Source organism: Rhipicephalus sanguineus, chromosome 10 (assembly GCF_013339695.2).
Source record: "Rhipicephalus sanguineus isolate Rsan-2018 chromosome 10, BIME_Rsan_1.4, whole genome shotgun sequence".
Classification (NCBI taxonomy): Eukaryota; Metazoa; Arthropoda; class Arachnida; order Ixodida; family Ixodidae; genus Rhipicephalus; species Rhipicephalus sanguineus.
The window spans coordinates 7,963,035-7,979,808 of NC_051185.1; the positions used below are offsets into that span (position 1 = coordinate 7,963,035).

Consider the following 16,774-nt stretch of genomic DNA (forward strand, 5'->3'; position numbering starts at 1 on the left):
CATTTCCTTCGCACATATGTCCAACAGCCCCTGCAGCTCTTCTGCCGACCCCGCAAGCAGAGCAAAATCGTCGGCATACACCAGCGTTGGAATATGGCTTGTCACCTGTCGGCCGCATTCGCTGTGAACCATGGTGTACCCACAGCCAGACCTCTCCAGGTGCTGTACGACACCGGCCACGTACACCATGAATAGCACTGGTGATAGTGGACAGCCCTGGCGGAGTCCTCTAGGCATGGCCAAAGGCTTGGTTCTGTGGCCCTCCCATTCTGCCTCTGCCACTACATCTCTGTAAATGGCCTGAAGCAGTCCGAGGTCCTCTTCCGCCATGCCCAACTCTCCAAGGATCGCCCACAATATCTCACGGTCGACACAGTCGTATGCCTTCGCAATGTCCAGGAAGGCGACATAAAGCGGGTTCCCCGTTTGACTCGCCATCTCGATGCCCTGGGTGAGGATCAACAGGTTGTCCTCTATACGACGACCCTGGCGGAAGCCCATCTGCAACTCGCCCAGCACACCGGTGGCTTCTGCCCATCGCTGTAGTCTTGGTTTCACAACCTGCATGGCCAGCCGATAGAGAACAGGCGTTATGGCGATAGGCCTGTAACTGGATAAGTCCTTGGCATCGCCTGCACCCTTGTACAGGGGCTTGATCCTACTCCGCTTCCAGTCCTCTGGGATTTTGGCGTCCACCAGCGCCTCAGCCACACACTCCCCCACTTTCTCTCTGGCTTTTGGGCCCAGACGCGGTAACTACAAGGCCGTGACGATGGCGAAAAAAGCGGCGATTATTCACCAGGTGGAAGTTGCTTGGGAGTTTTCGCCGAGTTGGACAATGTTTACAAAATTGTGATAGGTTGCCAGCACTGAAATGTTGCACTGGCTATAACTGGAGATCGTGCCAGTGTCAAAAATCCACGCAGAAATTACCGATCTCGAAGGCTATGTTTGTTCGTACACGTAACGGTTTTTTGGCTTTAGCCACAGAAATTACCGATCTCGAAGGCTATGTTTGTTCGCTACACGTAACGGTTGCCTTTTGGCTTTAGCCAGTCAAGTATCCACTGAACGGCTACCACGGCCGAACAGCAGGCCAAGCCAAGCCAAGATTAGAATCGGCTCGGTGCGGCGTTTGAGGAGAATGAAAGCGCGTACGAGTACGACGCGGATCCTAATTCGGACAAAGAGAGTACGACAACAGAAGCGCTGCAACATCAGTTAGCCCAACGTCGTTTCCTTTTGGCGTGTGAGGGTTTGCGTTGTCAGATGTTTCTGTGGCTAGGCCTGATCTGCATCCCGAGCTTAGTGTCCCGCTCCTTTGTTTGTTGCTTGGCGTGCGAGGCCTGATCTGCTGAAATTGCTCCGACGCTGCCCGTTCCATGTGCGCCGTCGGAACTAAAGAAACGCGGCAACTACAAGGCCGTGACGATGGCGAAAAAAGCGGCGATTATTCACCAGGTGGAAGTTGCTTGGGAGTTTTCGCCGAGTTGGGCAATGAGATATCCGTCAGCTACTCGAACCAGCGCATGTGGACAGTGACTGCCGTGATGACGCACCTCCGACACCAGTCATCAAATGCGGATTTAGCATAGGCCGTTACAGTGCTACTGCCGACCATCACGGGTGGCCAAACATTGGCTGAAATACAGGCCGACTTGGTCGCGCGTAAGCGTACATGTGTACAGACGCGCACTGACAAGTTTTTTTCCAGCCGCTGGGCCAATAAAAGTGCTTTTTTTTGGTGAATCTGTTTTTTCGGACTCCCGATTATTCGGACTTTTCGGCGGTTCCCGCCGAGTCCGAATAAACGGTCGGCGACTGTATTGAACAGCCACTGCATTGTTTCTATCTGGAAAAGCGACCAACTGCTTTAGAAGGATCCTCGGGGGTTTTCATCATGCATGCCTCTCTCATCATTGTGGGTGAGAGACTTTGGACACCAAAATTACTTTTGACTTGCCCATGCAATGTGCTCAGTGTGGCATCTTTCACATGTCACACTTCCTTGTGGGTTCTGTTCATACGATTTGAAATTGGTTATGTGGAATCTCTCTGTGTTCATGACTTGTTCATGACTTGCTTTTGTGACTAAAAGAGCCACGACACCAAATTTTCAGGCTTGAATTAGGTATTGCATTTTAAACCGTGCACATCCCAGAGGAAGCTGGATAATATTTCAGTGCATTCAGTGTGGTAGAAAATTTCATTTTGAAAACTGTTTTATGTTCTAGGTTATAATGCATGCACTTGCACCTGTGCTTCATTTGTACATACATGCACGACGTAAAATAGCATGTGGACAGGTATAGTAGTGAAAAACAGGGGATGAAATTATAGCACATGACCATTCTAGTATTGTGGCAAGTTGTATGTACTGCTCCAAGTGTGATCATGCAATGCTTTTGCACCGATTAGGGGACAGGCTATACAAATGAACAGCTGAATCTGCGTGAACTATTAAAGTACGCCTGCAGTGCTTGACAAATGAAGCCACAACAGGTATAATGAAGATATTTTCGTGTTGGATGCAAATTTATTACCATAATGTTTGAGTGCAAGTTGACAAAAGTCAGTGAAAGAAATAGTAGTGTTCATGTGTTATAAAACTCGGCAAATGAATAGCACTGGTGTTACATCATATGATCTGAACTTGGCCATAACAGTACTTACAGATGTGTATGCTCATGCATTACACATAGCAGTAGTAATGTGTGTATCTGTGTGTAGCAAAGCTAGCTTGTAGCTTCAATGTTCTTGTAAGCAATGCCCTGTGGCATTGTATAATCTGCAATATGAACTGGTTGTGCTATGTGATGACACGCACGCATTAAGTTTCTGTATGTCAGCCATTTTTTCTGTGCTCTTGTGCATTAGAGTATATTTCATGTGAAATGGACATTGGTTGCAGTTTAAGAAGCACATTAACTTACAAATGTGCCCTGTGATGATGCTTGTGCCTTATACACTTACCTAGAGCTTGATTTTTCTATTTTCTAGGACTTTAATGTCGTAATGACTTTAGGGACATTCTTGTTGCTATGTTTTAGAATTTACAAGTGTCTGCACGCTTGGCAAGTGCTTGTTGTTATCAGGGAGCTTTAGATATAGATGCAGTAGAGTTCCTGCATTAAAGGAATGCACCAAAATATAACTCACAAACTTAACACATTTGTTGAACCAAAGCTTTTTACATAGGGTGAATATAATATGTGCCTTCTGATTTTATGATCTGCTGTTTCTAAAATGCTCCTTTATTTATTGCAATAATATTGCAATTTTGCCTTGGTGAAATTTGGGCCTTACATGAATAAACATTGAAAGTTTCAGTATTTGTGCTTGTGTTTACCCTGAATCCTGTGATTAATGCAGAGAATAAATTTTTTCATTCTGCACTGGACAACTTGTTTTTGACTGGTTCATTCAGGCTCATGTTTCCACTGACTATCTTGGGTAAACATGGTGGGTTGTATTGTTTTGCTTTGCCATTAAAGTGTGGATTCAAGTGGAAGCTATAGCTCGATCTAAAACATGCTGGGTCATTTTTACTGGCTCTGTATATGTGACGACAGCTTAGAGATGCAAGGTGTCTTTCCTATATGCTGCATTTGCATTTGCAAAACCTGAAGCTGACATGAGCACAAAGTTATTTTAGCTGCTAAAACTACAGCACTTATGTTCTATATACCAGGCATATATATGCAGTCACTTCAGAGGCTGTTTTTTATTCCTGCTTCTGTCCTTAAAAGGGAATTAAGAGAGGGAAAGGCAGTGGGTGTTACGATGGACCAGAGGACAGAAGCCATAGTTTAATAAAAAATTACAGGCAAAGCGTTGCAGCGGTGATGGTGGGCATAAGTTCTTGTGCATTTCTTTTGTTGCAGTGGCAGTGTGATATAGAGGATAGTTTGTGCAGATGTCACCGTGGTTGCCACCACCACATTGAGAAGCTTCAGAAGGAACAAGTGCAGTGCAAAAGACGCACCTTGCGGTAAGGTACAATTCTATAAGAGTGATAAATGAGCTGAAAAACTGCTGCTTTAAAGTTCAAATAAAGCTGAAGCGCAACGTGTGGAAAAGTATTGTGGTTTAGAAAGTCTTCGCTAACATCTTCTTGCCTCATGCTGTTAGTCTGAAATGAACAGAGCTTATTGATTAATTGGTCTAGATGTTTGCAACAGTGTGCTTCTTGATCAAATATGTAAACTGCACTCTAGAATCAAACATTCGTGTCCGGCCAAGCTTAATTGTTCATGGCAATCCATGAAAGTGAATGAACAGATCAACTATTCTGCGACAGTCTGGTTTAGTGCGTAATATCAGCACAGAAAGAATAACAGCTCCGAGTGTTGACAACACATGCTAGAATCAAGTTAAATAGCTGCTTCACATCTTGGGGCTGCGCAGTTAACTGAAGAATGAAGTCAGACGTGCTACTCAATATTGTTGTTCTCACGCCGGCAGGTGGCGGCACACTTCTTGCACACATCATGCAAATTTTGAAGTCACTACCTTCAGAATGTAGGGGGACTAGCTCTTACTCATGGCGTCATGCTGTATCCACTGTACTTGGGCTGTCTGGCGTGGATGCCCAAAGCAAGAAGGCGTTGCCCTTGGGCGCATGTTCTGTTGGTGCCAGGATGCGCACAAAACTTGTCTTCGTGATGCTTTTTGCTGTGTGTGAAACGGGAGAAGGGAGTGTAGCGCGCCGATCTTTTTCTCACCTGCGGAACGACGACAACCAAATAACTCACAAGAATTCAGCGATAGTGTTTAAACTTGTCCTCTACTTCGGTGCTTCGGCCGCCGCTGTCATGGGAGCATGTGCTCCATTGCATTGCCGCGGCTCAACCATCATCGACATCGCGAAAATATCCTTTTCAATGGTGGCTGGCGGTGCCGGTGTTCTTGATTTGTGTCAACTATTACGCGTTGATGGGTCTCGTTCGAAGCATGAGAGCTAACGGGATCACTCCGATTGCAGTATAGCCAAAGTACAGCACTGTCGGGAACGATCACCGGTGATGGCAGCCGTGGAAGTGCAGGTGACGCGCTACGTCGACAATGTTTTGGTTAGTACCATTAGTACCGAGCGCTCAGCTGCCAGCGGTTCTCTGCACATTTATGGACCCTAAATTGCTCACTCTTATCGCCACGCCTTTCTCTATCATTCCGTCAAGCACACCTTTCTGCAACCATGCATTCAACGTAGTTACGGCTCTTGTAACTCAATGTAACGCAGTCTTATCTGAAGAAAACGAAAGGAAGCATATACGCATGCACCTGAACGAATGCTGGAATAAGGGTGCACGGTGCAACCTAAAGGAAAGAACTGCAAAGAAAGTAAATCACGGGTAGAAGAAAAAGAAGAGGGTATGTTTGATCTACTGTTCATACTAACGACTGATAACGCCCTCAATTTCCTCGGGCCATTTTGGTTTCTGTGTAGTACTACATCATAGGTGCGTGCCATGCTAGCGAGCAGGACAGGCTGTTGTGTCAAGGAGCAATTGTGAATAAAGCAAGATTAAAAAATATATATTACTGGGTGTTTACTTACGTTCACAGGTGGATGCGGAAGCGTTTTCGAAGGGCACACACAACTTGCCGCGCACCGTGTAGTACATCTTGTAAAACAAGATTTAGTTAGCTGGTTTTCTGTTTGTTTCAGCAAAATGACACGCTGGAGGAAGTGTTCAACTGCTTCATTATCCACTCGCAAGAAGTACAAGAATTCAAGGAGAGGACTTATCAGGAGGACATCAAGACCCTATTTTCTGGCATCGCACAGGTAACTGTCTACAGTGCTCATGTTTCAGTCTCTTCTTCATCCTTGTATAGTGTTGCACACTCAATGATGAATCGTTACCCACTCGCCCAACTGTCAATTCTTTCACAACAAATTTTTTGTAACACTCTACAGACTATGACGCTGACCTAGTGGACCACTCTCATATGCTTTTTTTTTTTTTTAATTCACATGCAAGGAAAAGAAAAATAAACATTTCATTGTGAAGATTTATGACTTAGGATTACATCATCATGTCATGTATGCCACTTGGTAAATAATTTAGAGTTGGGGAAGCAACATCTAGAATTTGTTACAACCTAATTTCCCTGCTGTGCTACCATTTCCTTGAAACTAAGCTTTTCAGTTAAGATAACAACCTGAGAGCAATTTGGGTGTGCCTCTGCATTCTTCATTCCTTGGAATTGCTGAGGTTATCAATACAGCAGCCTGTACATACCTAATATAGATGGCTTTTATTGATGTCTCTGAAGCCCGCATGTTGCACCAACACAGTGGGAAGCTGGGTCCATGACGTCACGGGAATGCTATCAGTGTATCACACACAGGTTCTGTCACTATTCTAGCATGGAGACCGATAATGTTCCGACCGCGTGTTTATGATGTTGAAGCAGGTTACCCGCAGCAGTAAGTCTCATCGAATGTCGACTTGCTATGTTGTTGTAGCCACCATGCTGTAGTACCAGTGTGTTAAGAAGCAGCGTCGATGATGTCACATGATGTATATCAATATAGACCAATGCATGGTGTTATGGGCCAGATGAGAAGGATACTGCACTACATAAATGGAAGATAGAAAAGACAAATTTTGGGAGGAAGGTCGAGGCAATGGCTCATGCAGTAAACTGGACTGCTGTTTGATGCATCCATAACATATGGCGGCAGCAGTGGAATTGGAGGCGATGGAACAATAAAGAAGTGATATGAGTGTGTAGAGACAGACTTTGGAGGAGTGTGAGTGGAAGTGACTGGCGTTATTCGGACAGGCACTTCCACATCTTGATTAATAGGCCTTCTTCTGCCAGCATGAGTTGGGTTTCCAGAGCCCAGAGTAAAAAGAATGCAGAATGCCGGGGATGGGATGAGCGCAGTGATTGCGAGACTCTATCCATCAAACAGAGGCAATACAAGAAGAAGTCCCTGGCTCTTTTGTTGAGCTCTTTGAAAAGGGCGGCTTTGTGCATCGGTATCGTGCATATCAAAATACTCAATAAACTGCATAGCGTGCTGTAATGGACATTGCAGTGGTGGAATAATTCTTCCCATATGAAATTCTTTAGAGGCTGACTGCAACAGAATTTCTTTTTGGCTGAATTGACTGTAAATGCGTACCAGTATAATACTAGTTAAGCAATCTTTGCAACACTGCAGGGCTTGTAGCGGTATAGTTTTCTCGTTAGCAGCCTTTGAACAGCACCTATGCAGACGTGCACGCACCTGATGTGGTCGTTATAACACACGTCCAGGCATATCGCCTCAGAGATGTTTCAACGCCCCCTTATGTCTGAAGTCAAGCCGAGGAGCCACACACTCTTTGTAATACCCTTGTCAAGGTGTCTCAACTGGCAAGGTATCCTGGTGGCTCTTTTTTTTTTTTCTTCAATTCTAGTAAAAAAAACTGGTATTTTTGCAAGCTTTCCATGACGCTCCCGCTGGCGTTTCAAGTGTTAAAGTTCGCACGGAGGCACCGCTCAATGTACACCATCTAAACAATGCTTTTTATGTGGTCTAAGTGCTCCTGAATCCCAAGCACACAGTTTCCATTGCGCGGTTGTGCCATTATACGAACCTATATCCTCGTGCTTAGCAGCAGGACATTGCAGCCATTGTAACAATTGTTTCTTTGCCTTAGGAATCGCTGGATGCTGCATTGAAGCAGTATGTCTCACTGGTCTCCAACTTGAGCAATCACCGCCAGATGCAGACCTTGTTGTCTCTCCTACACCATGCAGTCACTGTGGGCGTTGTTCAGCCAAAGTGAGTAGACAGCTTTTTCTGAACATGTGCGACTTTCCTTGTGAGTACATGTATTACGTGGAGATTTTTAAAATCAGAAGAAAGTTAGCGAAATTACGTCGTGCTTGTGCCACGCTAAGCGAGGTTGTGCCACGGCATGTTTCCTTACACAATTTTCGAATGACATTATGTTTTGCAATGACGTTTGCTGCAGCAAATGCATTATGTTTCTTTGCTGTCTTAATAGCAATTAAAAATCTAGCTATTCTTCAGCAGCTGCTCCACTTGCAAATTGTATTATAGAATGTTGGCGATGCAGATTTCATTGCTCGTAGCACAGACAAAGAAGGCATGAAAGATGCAGCATACTTTACTTGAGCGTTTTTTTTTTCTCTCCTTTTCTTTTTCGCTGCTAGTATGTAATTGGGTGCTGTGTGCAAACAGAAGGTGCACTCTGCACATGAGCAGGCTTGCTGCATTGTTTCGCCACATCATACTTTAGCTGTGGTATGCTGCTTTTAATCATGTAATACTTCCATATTGGAAACATCAAAAGGTGGCATTCTTTTGTACGGGAATCGTAAAAGAGATGCGAGAGGGTTGAGCTCAATTTCATAAGGGATACCTGCTTTACTGCTGGTTGGTAGCTGTCATTGACGTGCCATAGGTTTGGATCTCAGTTTGATCAAGTATGTCTCTTTCAGTCCATTAACTTGAAATTTTATATGTGAGTATAAATGCAGAAATTTCTGCTTTCCTGCAATTTATGCCACGGTGAACTTGAGCCGATTGATTGTATTATGTTAAATGTGAGACGAACCTGTACTGGAATGCTATTCTTGAACTCTCCATCTGAAGGACATGTCCATTTTTGTGGAGCGCATTCAGTTGCTTGAGAAAGCGGCAAGTCATGACGTCATCACGCTCTTGACCACGTCAACGTGCCGCACTCGCATAGCACACTCACAGCGTTAGAAGAAAGTAAGTGGACAAAATGTACAGTTGCAGAACACTTAAACAAACTTGACAAGTCTGTCCCAGATGCTTGTGAATGATGCAGGGAATGTGTACCGACCTTCAGAGGTGCGTTAGACAGACGGCCGCATTAAACCTAATTCAAGGGCTAACGCAATCACAGAATCGGAGTTACTGCATGGCCTCAGATGCTCACGTGGCCAAAAGCGGATCTCAGGAGGCTGCATCTGTTGTGTTGAAGTGCATGCTGTCCCTTTCATTTGTGTCGAGAGTTTTGAAAGCTCCATGATGTTAAAGAACTGGACAAACTGGTGTAACTTGATATTATTTAAAAATTGTATTTGAACAATGTTCTCATCAAGAACTTTATGTTCTTACAGACCTGTGTGCGATGCGCTCTTGGCCACCGACAAATTCCACTACACTGCGGAAGAGTATTGGTGCCAGTCGTTGTGTCTCATTCAGAAGATTGTGGCTGGAATCGACTACAAGGTTTGTCCTTTGTCACTTAATTAACCTAGCCTTATCCAATTTCACGTAGATTGAGTGCTGCTAAACCAATTATGCAACGCCTTTCAGGGTGTTCGTGACCTCTTGAAGGCAATATTTGATAAGGCACTTTCGATACCTCCGACAGTAAACATATCCATGATGAGGCAGCTGAACACAATCAGCGGGGTAAGTTTGTAAATTCTTGCTTTTATCTCTCGAAGTGTCCGCAACAGTGATGCGACGCAAGAAAAGTCAGTTAAGCAATGTTTCGATTACCAGTATTTTGTAAACCACTTTAATGTTTGCTGGTGTCGTCATGCAGGCTTGGGGCACCTTCGACCACACGCACCGTGTTCCAGCTCATATCGAGTACAGCTGTATATTGTTTAATGTCTCATAACATGTAATGAATGCACAGACTAAGCATTTTAAATGCCAATGCAAAGTGTAATACCACAGTGAAGTGCAATTTCAGTGCGAGAAATTCTTGGTCATTTCATTCGCATACGTGTTGGCAGTAGGTTTATTCATTTAGAAAAAAAATAGCTGGACTCATATGAATGTGATGACTCATTGAGTTGAGTGTTGTTTGTCTTACACCTGTCAGGTATTGGAGCACATTTTCGACCGCAACGCTGCTCTGCTACCGAGCTACCTGATCTTTGATGACGTCCAGAAGCGGTTGGCGTCAAAGACAAACTGGCCACACTGGGTATGCTGATGCCAGAGTTCATGGATAAGATTTTTGAAAAAGCTAATTAGCTGGAACCACTACTGTTCATTGCATGATAATTACAGGTTGCATTAGCTTTCAAATTTGAAATGTGTTTCTTGTAGCGATATTATGTGAAAATACCTAATTTATTTTAAAAATTTACGTTAATGAACTTTGGAGTGATGGGGATTAGGTGCATCTGTGTACGAATGGTTATGCAGCAGAGTCTATGGGGGTATTGAGTAGTGTGATTACATCAACACCCACTCTGACTTTATGCCAATATAAAGGCAGTACTGAAATTTAAGGTGTGTATCTATTGTGGTGCAATGCTACAAATTGCGGGTGGTGTTAGTGCATTGAAAGTGCATGAAATTAACATGTAATGGTTCTTAAATTATAACAGAACATGATGTCTATATTCTGGGGGAAGTTCCTGTAATCAAGTTGTCCTAAATTTTCATTGTGCTTTTTTTACCCTTTTTGTGGCACCTCAGAAATTTGCCAAACTTGTCTCTGACTTTGTGGACAGCTTCCAGCCCTGTGCCCAAATGGTGACCATCGTAGGTGAGTGAGTCTACTCCCTGCTGCCCCATGGCGTGTTCATAGTTTTTGTCGTTAACGTGCTGGAGTAAATAAGTTGCATTATTGGTATGCCATGTACTGTTATCTTCCATGCAGTGCTTCTGGAGTTTGGGCAGACACATGTGAAAATTTGCACTTACTTGGTTAATTAGTTAATTAATATTGCTTGTGAACTCACAGGAACAACACTCTAGTTTCCCAACTTTTAACTACTTTATTTATTTATTTATTTATTTGTTGATCTTATCTGTGTAAGACTTGCGTATCTGCAGGATCTTAAGCGTGTCGTGTGTTGGTTGTGTTGATTGCAGTACTTCTTTGTTAGCACTCATGTGGTTTTATGATGCGTCAAAACTTTTTTTCGATTGTGCATATGTACAGGGAATGTGTATGTGTTGCGAACTTCAGGTACAGAGGCCCTTGTCAGGCGTATGAAATGCCTTTTTCCTCTGTTCCTTTTTCTTGTATTACAAGAAATAAATAAAGATACTACTACTACTACTACTACTACTATAACAGTAAGGTCATGGCACAAGGCAATTTAGACATCTTCTAATTAATTCATTAATTAACGAGACCCATGAAGGCCCTCATGAGAGCATTACATAAGGGGTGGGGAGGATGTTCATTGAAGGTAACATAGTGCAGAAAAATGATTACGGGATACAGGTACTATAGCAAAACATAAAAAATAATTTTAACTTACCCAGCTATACTTATACAATAGATAATGTTAGTGAGAACAGTATAAAGTATAGATAAATAAATCCATATGCAAGTACAACAAGTTTGCACATTATTAAAAATTTTTTATAAAAACGCTGCAGCAAGGGTATACAGTGAAACCTCGGCGATACGATCACAGCTCATGCGAATTTCAGGGTGATGCGAATTTTTCGTTGGTCCTGGCCAAGGCCTATTGGCCTGCAATGTAATGGCACTATTATACGTGACGGCACGTTGTTCCAGTCAATAGTGGCTCAAATCATGCATGAATGAGCAAAAGGCAACGTGCGATAAATTATTCTCTTGACTTTACAAGAATGGTTGTGGTGAGGGAAAATAGTTAAAGGTTTTCTGAAAAAATCTTCATGTGGAGAGGTCTGATTGTATAGCTTATGGAAGATTGTGTAGCTTATGAATGTTGGCCCACAACATTTCGAATGTGCATAGTAGGTCAGTGCTCCAAGACTCTTGTACTGTTTACAATGCCAGCAAAGCTTGATCAAACTCGAATTTATGTTGCTTAGTGTGGTGTTTGTGCCTTATTGCATAAAAGAACATCTTGTAATCTCTCCGCTTCTTTCTGGGCCAGGTCGTTCCAAACTTCGGCCTGTCGTGGGCCATTCTGGAACGTGCTGCACTGTCTGGAAGCTTGACCCCAACACGGCCAAGTTTACAATGAAAGGACAGCTGCCTTACAGTGCGGTGAGCTCTTAGCCCCTCTTGTGCACTTCATGGTAATCGGGAAAGCTCTGTTTAGTTTAGTACAGTTTAACCAAAGTATGGTACGTTGAATTGTACTTAACTGCATTAGCTTTCTTTATGCTCTGAAGCTGCTGTGAAAATACATTGTAAAATATATGGCCACAATGAAGGAAACTTGTATCCGAACCCAATAGAGCACCAAGTGGATCTGATCTGTAAGCTGATCTTTCATGCCTGCTGTTACCACACTTCATGAACGAAGGAAAAAAAATTTTTTCTTTCACAGTGATATGCAGTGCACGTGGATTTCTAGTGGCACGAAAGCCTTGAAAAATCTTGTGCATCACGCAACAAACACAAAAGTTCATGCGTTAATAGAGAGTTATAGTTTTTCCATAAATGTCTGCATTAGCTTTATATCGAATACTGTAGCCATAAACGTGAGAGGCCGGATAGGTGGGGCCATCTGGCGGGGCCAAGATGAAATAGGCAGGCATAGAATTGTTATTGTAGGAACGTGGTGCATTTTACTTCACTGCTTGTATATATTCTCAGCAGTAGCCCAATACGAAATTAATTGCCTTTTAAAACATTTTTCCCTCAAGGACATGAGGTGAAAGCAAACAAGCATGTCTATAATTGGGGTTGCACGAAGCGTCACAAGATGCCGATACCATCATCTAGGAACCCGGTATTCTGTAAACCACTTTGTGTTTATATAGGAATACCGGACAAGCTAAAAACCTCTACTGTATTCAGCTTGCAGCCTCTTTCATTATTATTTTGTTTTTTGTGGTCAATGTGAATGGGTCTATAACAGTTACGTCGACCGCTGAATTGCTGCAGGAGGTCCAGCAGCCCCAGACGGAGCTCCTCAGGTATGTGCTGGAGCAGCCATACTCGAGGGAGATGGTGTGCAGCATGTTGGGTCTCACAAAGCAGGTGAGCTCTCACCACAGTGCTTTTGTTGACAGACATTGCGACTTAGCTATAGGTAGAAACACACACATGGTTTTCTCATCAATTGAAGAAAAACAAGAATTAGGACGTAGGGGGTGTACAGGGAGCTAGTTTTATGGATTGTGCCTTTTATGCTCCTTGGTATGGGGGGTTTACTGGCTCTTGTCAGCAAAAGACATGTCAACACAGCACTATTATATCAGTAGTCTATCCAGACAAACTCGATAAGGATAACAGGTTTTGGCTGGTTAGTCGGATGGGCTAGTTGATGATTCATGATCTGCATGTTTACAGGGACAACGAAAAAGATGGACAAGCATTTGTCTTTTTCGTCTACTCTGTAAACCTGTTCAGTGGTCCCTATGAGTTTGTCTTAAAGAGCCCTTAAACCACCTCCAATATTTTCTTAACATGTCAAGTAAACGGGTACATCAAGTTCAGAATGCCATCATGATCACCAATGCCAAACGCAGCAGTGCTACGTGCCACGGCCGCGTGCCGAAATCTAAAACAATCCTGTGCTCCTCTCCGGGTCTTTCCGATTTCCCCAGTTCTCGACGGGACGTCACCAGAAGCAGACTCTGTCAATTGGTTGAACAAGAATCTGTTTTTCTGCTAGCAGGTACGCGCACTCTCTTTTCTTCCTCATCACGTTGCTCGACGCACAGCAAGGCGGAGCATTTGGTGAGGTGGAGAGACCAGGTGACAAATGGAGTGTTGCGAAGGAAAGAGCAGAACAAGCAAGAGCTGTGCTTTGATCATCAAGTGCATGTAACTCCACTATTACTGCACCATTTTGAAAAGTTCTTGGCTCTTTGTTCGTCGTACACTCGTGCACAACTGCAACACCACAACTAAATTTCGACCTCTGTGTGGTTTAGGGGCCCTTTGACAGCAATTTACCATAAGTGATGTACTCCGTACACAATGAAGCTGCTACTGTCATTGTAGAAAAGGCCTGGTGCACCAATTGCGCGGTCATCTGGGCCCTTTGCAGCAAAAGCAGCGCTGTCCGGTGCTGGAGCAAGAACTGGTGGCGCTTGTCGTCCGGGCTATGGAGAAGTCGGAACAGGAAGGTCCCGAGGAACCCATCGAGCTCTTCTGGCAGAACCTATCGAGCCAGCTCATCTACTTCGTGCTCTTCCAGTACGCGAACTTCCCGCACATGGTGCTTGCATTGCACGACCAGGCAAGTCTCTCGCTCACCATAGGTTGGCACAGGGCGTGGTGGGATTGCTTGAAAGTATTCTTCCAGATTCATTCCTCCATGCAGTCATATGTTATCTGAAAAATACCGTTGATGCCTGCAGCTGGTTGGCAAGAACCTGCGCAAGGGCAGGGACCATCTGATGTGGGTTCTACTGCAGTTCATCTCTGGAAGCATCACCAAGAATCCGGTGAGTAAGGGAACAACATCGAGAAAAAATTTTTGTTGCATCACATCTTCACATATACATAGTGCAGTTCTCAAGTTGCCTGAGGTAAGTTGTTCATTGTGGTCAATACCAGTTCACTCCATCCTACACCTGCTATATTTCTGATCTCACTGAAGCCCTTACCATATATTTACTTGTGTAAGGCCTGGACTAACTATCGACCATGAAAACTTTGGAATAAAGTTTCACCAAGTGTGAAACCCACACTTTTTGCCCATGCATACCCACACATTCTTGCAGCATATGAAAGGCTCACCGCTGCGAGGAGCGCCTGGTGGATTTTGGACATGTGGGTTGCGCTTTTGTTTGAGGCTGTCATCAAAAGTTTTAAGATGTTTGGAGTTTCAAATACTAGTAAGACCAGCACAGAAGAAGGACAACTAGATATGGGAAGTTGTCAATCAGGCAAGCTCGTCAAGCAACAGAGGCAGCGATAGTCAGGAGCATGACTGAGTAAAAGTGTTCCTTGTCGGTCACAAGTGGTTGTGCTATTCTACCTAGCAGTCGTAGTGCAGTTTGAAGCTTCTGTAAGTAACTATAAGCCTCCTCATACAAGGCCTGCAGCTAGTAAAAATTTTTTTTTATGTTATGCGCCTTATGCGAAAAAATACTGCAATTCTCGTCCTTGGTACCATTTCTGTGATTTGAACAGCACTTATCTGTACTATATCCTACACGGCATGTGCTGTGTTGCATTGTGCACGCCTATTTTCTTTATTCTGACAGCCTCTGTCATCATTTCGAGCGCTCTATAACCTGCTGTAGAACCTCGTGTGGCACTCATTATTGCCATTGCATGCAGCTCAACGATTTCCTGCCGGTGATGAAACTGTACGACCTGTTGTACCCGGAGAAGGAGCCGCTGCCGTTTCCAGACGTGACCAAGCCGCACTGCACTCGTGCACTGGCCATTACGTCCATCTGGGTGCACCTGACCCGTAAGGCACAGCTGGAAAAAGTGCGGCTACAACGGCCCCTGCCACATGCGTTGGCCACACACCTCGAGTATGCCTACGCTCTTTGTCGCTAATGTTTACCGCTTTCAACATGTGTTAGGAGTACAGTTATGTGAATGCAGTAGAATCCTGCTTAAACGTTTTCTCATGTTACGTTCTCGTGTGACACATTTTCTCGTGTTTAACAATGATGGCATCCAGTACCAGCAATGAATCTACAGACGCCTGTGTATTAGAATCTCGTTTTCACATGTTGAAATGAAATATTTAGGGTTTGCGAATATTCGAAATTTCGAATATTTTTCGAATAGTGTGTGCTATTCGATTCGATTCGCACTGGAATTTTACTATTCGAACTTCCCGAAAACAAAAACAGTCAACGTCCAATTAAAAATGACCCCTTCAAATTTTTAATATGCTTCACCTTATTACACTCTCGTATTGCGGCAAAGCTGCCTTTCAAGCTCCGTTACAGTCGAACTTAGTCGACACACAGTCAACGTCAGATTGGAAGTGGTCCCTAGATTTTTGATATGCTTCACCTCATTACACTCTCGTATTGCGGCAAAGCTGCCTTTCAAGCTCCGTTACAGTCGAACTTTGCCAAGACACAGTACGACCGATTGGAAGTGGTCCGTAGATTTTTAATATGCTTCACCTCATCACACCCCGGTATTGCGGCAAAGCTGCCTTTCAAGCTCCACTACGGTCGCAAATGTATTAACTCAAGAAAACGTTGGTTCCAACATAGAGAATGGAGATGACTGTTTTGGACCTAAAATTTGGGCAGGAAGTTCGAAAAATCGGACGCCGAAGCTTTTTAGCATCCAAAATTTCAGATGTTCTTATACATCGACGTCTACGATGCAGATTTGGAGCTCCGGACTTGAAGGGAGCACACCCTTGTCCGCCACATCAGTTGGCCTTCCACAGAAGTTGAAAGAGAAGGAGAGGCTGAGGAAATGGCATCTTTGCCTATCACGTGTAAAGTGTTGTCAGCAACACTTTGGTTGCACCAAACCATGTACATAAATACAATTAGGCCACTACATTGCCTTATTCTTGACAAGACAACTATGAAACACCACCCCGCCAGTGCTTCATCAACCTAGCAAAAAGAAACATTCATGTTGCTATCTCATAAGAATATGCTTAGGAATCCTCTCCAACATTTTTGTGCAGTTTCACTTTGAAATATTCAAGAAATATTCTAAAAATATTTGATTCGATTCACACTCACACTTCAATATTCGAATTCGCTTCGTACCCAAAATTTTGCTATTCGCACAGCTTTAGTTTATTCACTCGGTGCTATAGTCTTGTTTGAGCAGCTTACCAGGTCACACTAACAATTACAACTTATTTAAAGGGACTCCTTTGATACTTGTATAGTAGCAGATGTGGAGTGAGGTCTGCGCATCTGTGCTGCCGGACTAATAAATAGCAATAAAATGAAACTGAC

At 43.7% G+C, this 16,774-nt stretch overlaps 2 protein-coding genes across 2 annotated transcripts in view; one reads left to right on the forward strand and one right to left on the reverse strand.

Moving 5' to 3' along the window:
* The window catches only part of LOC119406953 (uncharacterized), a 487,035-nt gene that overhangs the window by 340,900 nt on the left and 129,361 nt on the right, over nt 1-16,774 (reverse strand). The window lies entirely within an intron of this gene.
* The window catches only part of LOC119406949 (mediator of RNA polymerase II transcription subunit 23), a 38,467-nt gene continuing 26,533 nt past the window's right edge, over nt 4,841-16,774 (forward strand). Inside the window, exons 1-12 of the mRNA XM_037673748.2 lie at nt 4,841-5,072; nt 5,672-5,791; nt 7,662-7,786; nt 9,121-9,232; nt 9,320-9,418; nt 9,840-9,944; nt 10,445-10,514; nt 11,848-11,960; nt 12,807-12,902; nt 13,918-14,109; nt 14,231-14,317; nt 15,159-15,361. Of these exons, the coding sequence (XP_037529676.1) occupies nt 5,025-5,072; nt 5,672-5,791; nt 7,662-7,786; nt 9,121-9,232; nt 9,320-9,418; nt 9,840-9,944; nt 10,445-10,514; nt 11,848-11,960; nt 12,807-12,902; nt 13,918-14,109; nt 14,231-14,317; nt 15,159-15,361 (1,370 nt within the window). The 5' untranslated portion in view covers nt 4,841-5,024. The remainder of the gene's footprint in view (nt 5,073-5,671; nt 5,792-7,661; nt 7,787-9,120; nt 9,233-9,319; nt 9,419-9,839; nt 9,945-10,444; nt 10,515-11,847; nt 11,961-12,806; nt 12,903-13,917; nt 14,110-14,230; nt 14,318-15,158; nt 15,362-16,774) is intronic.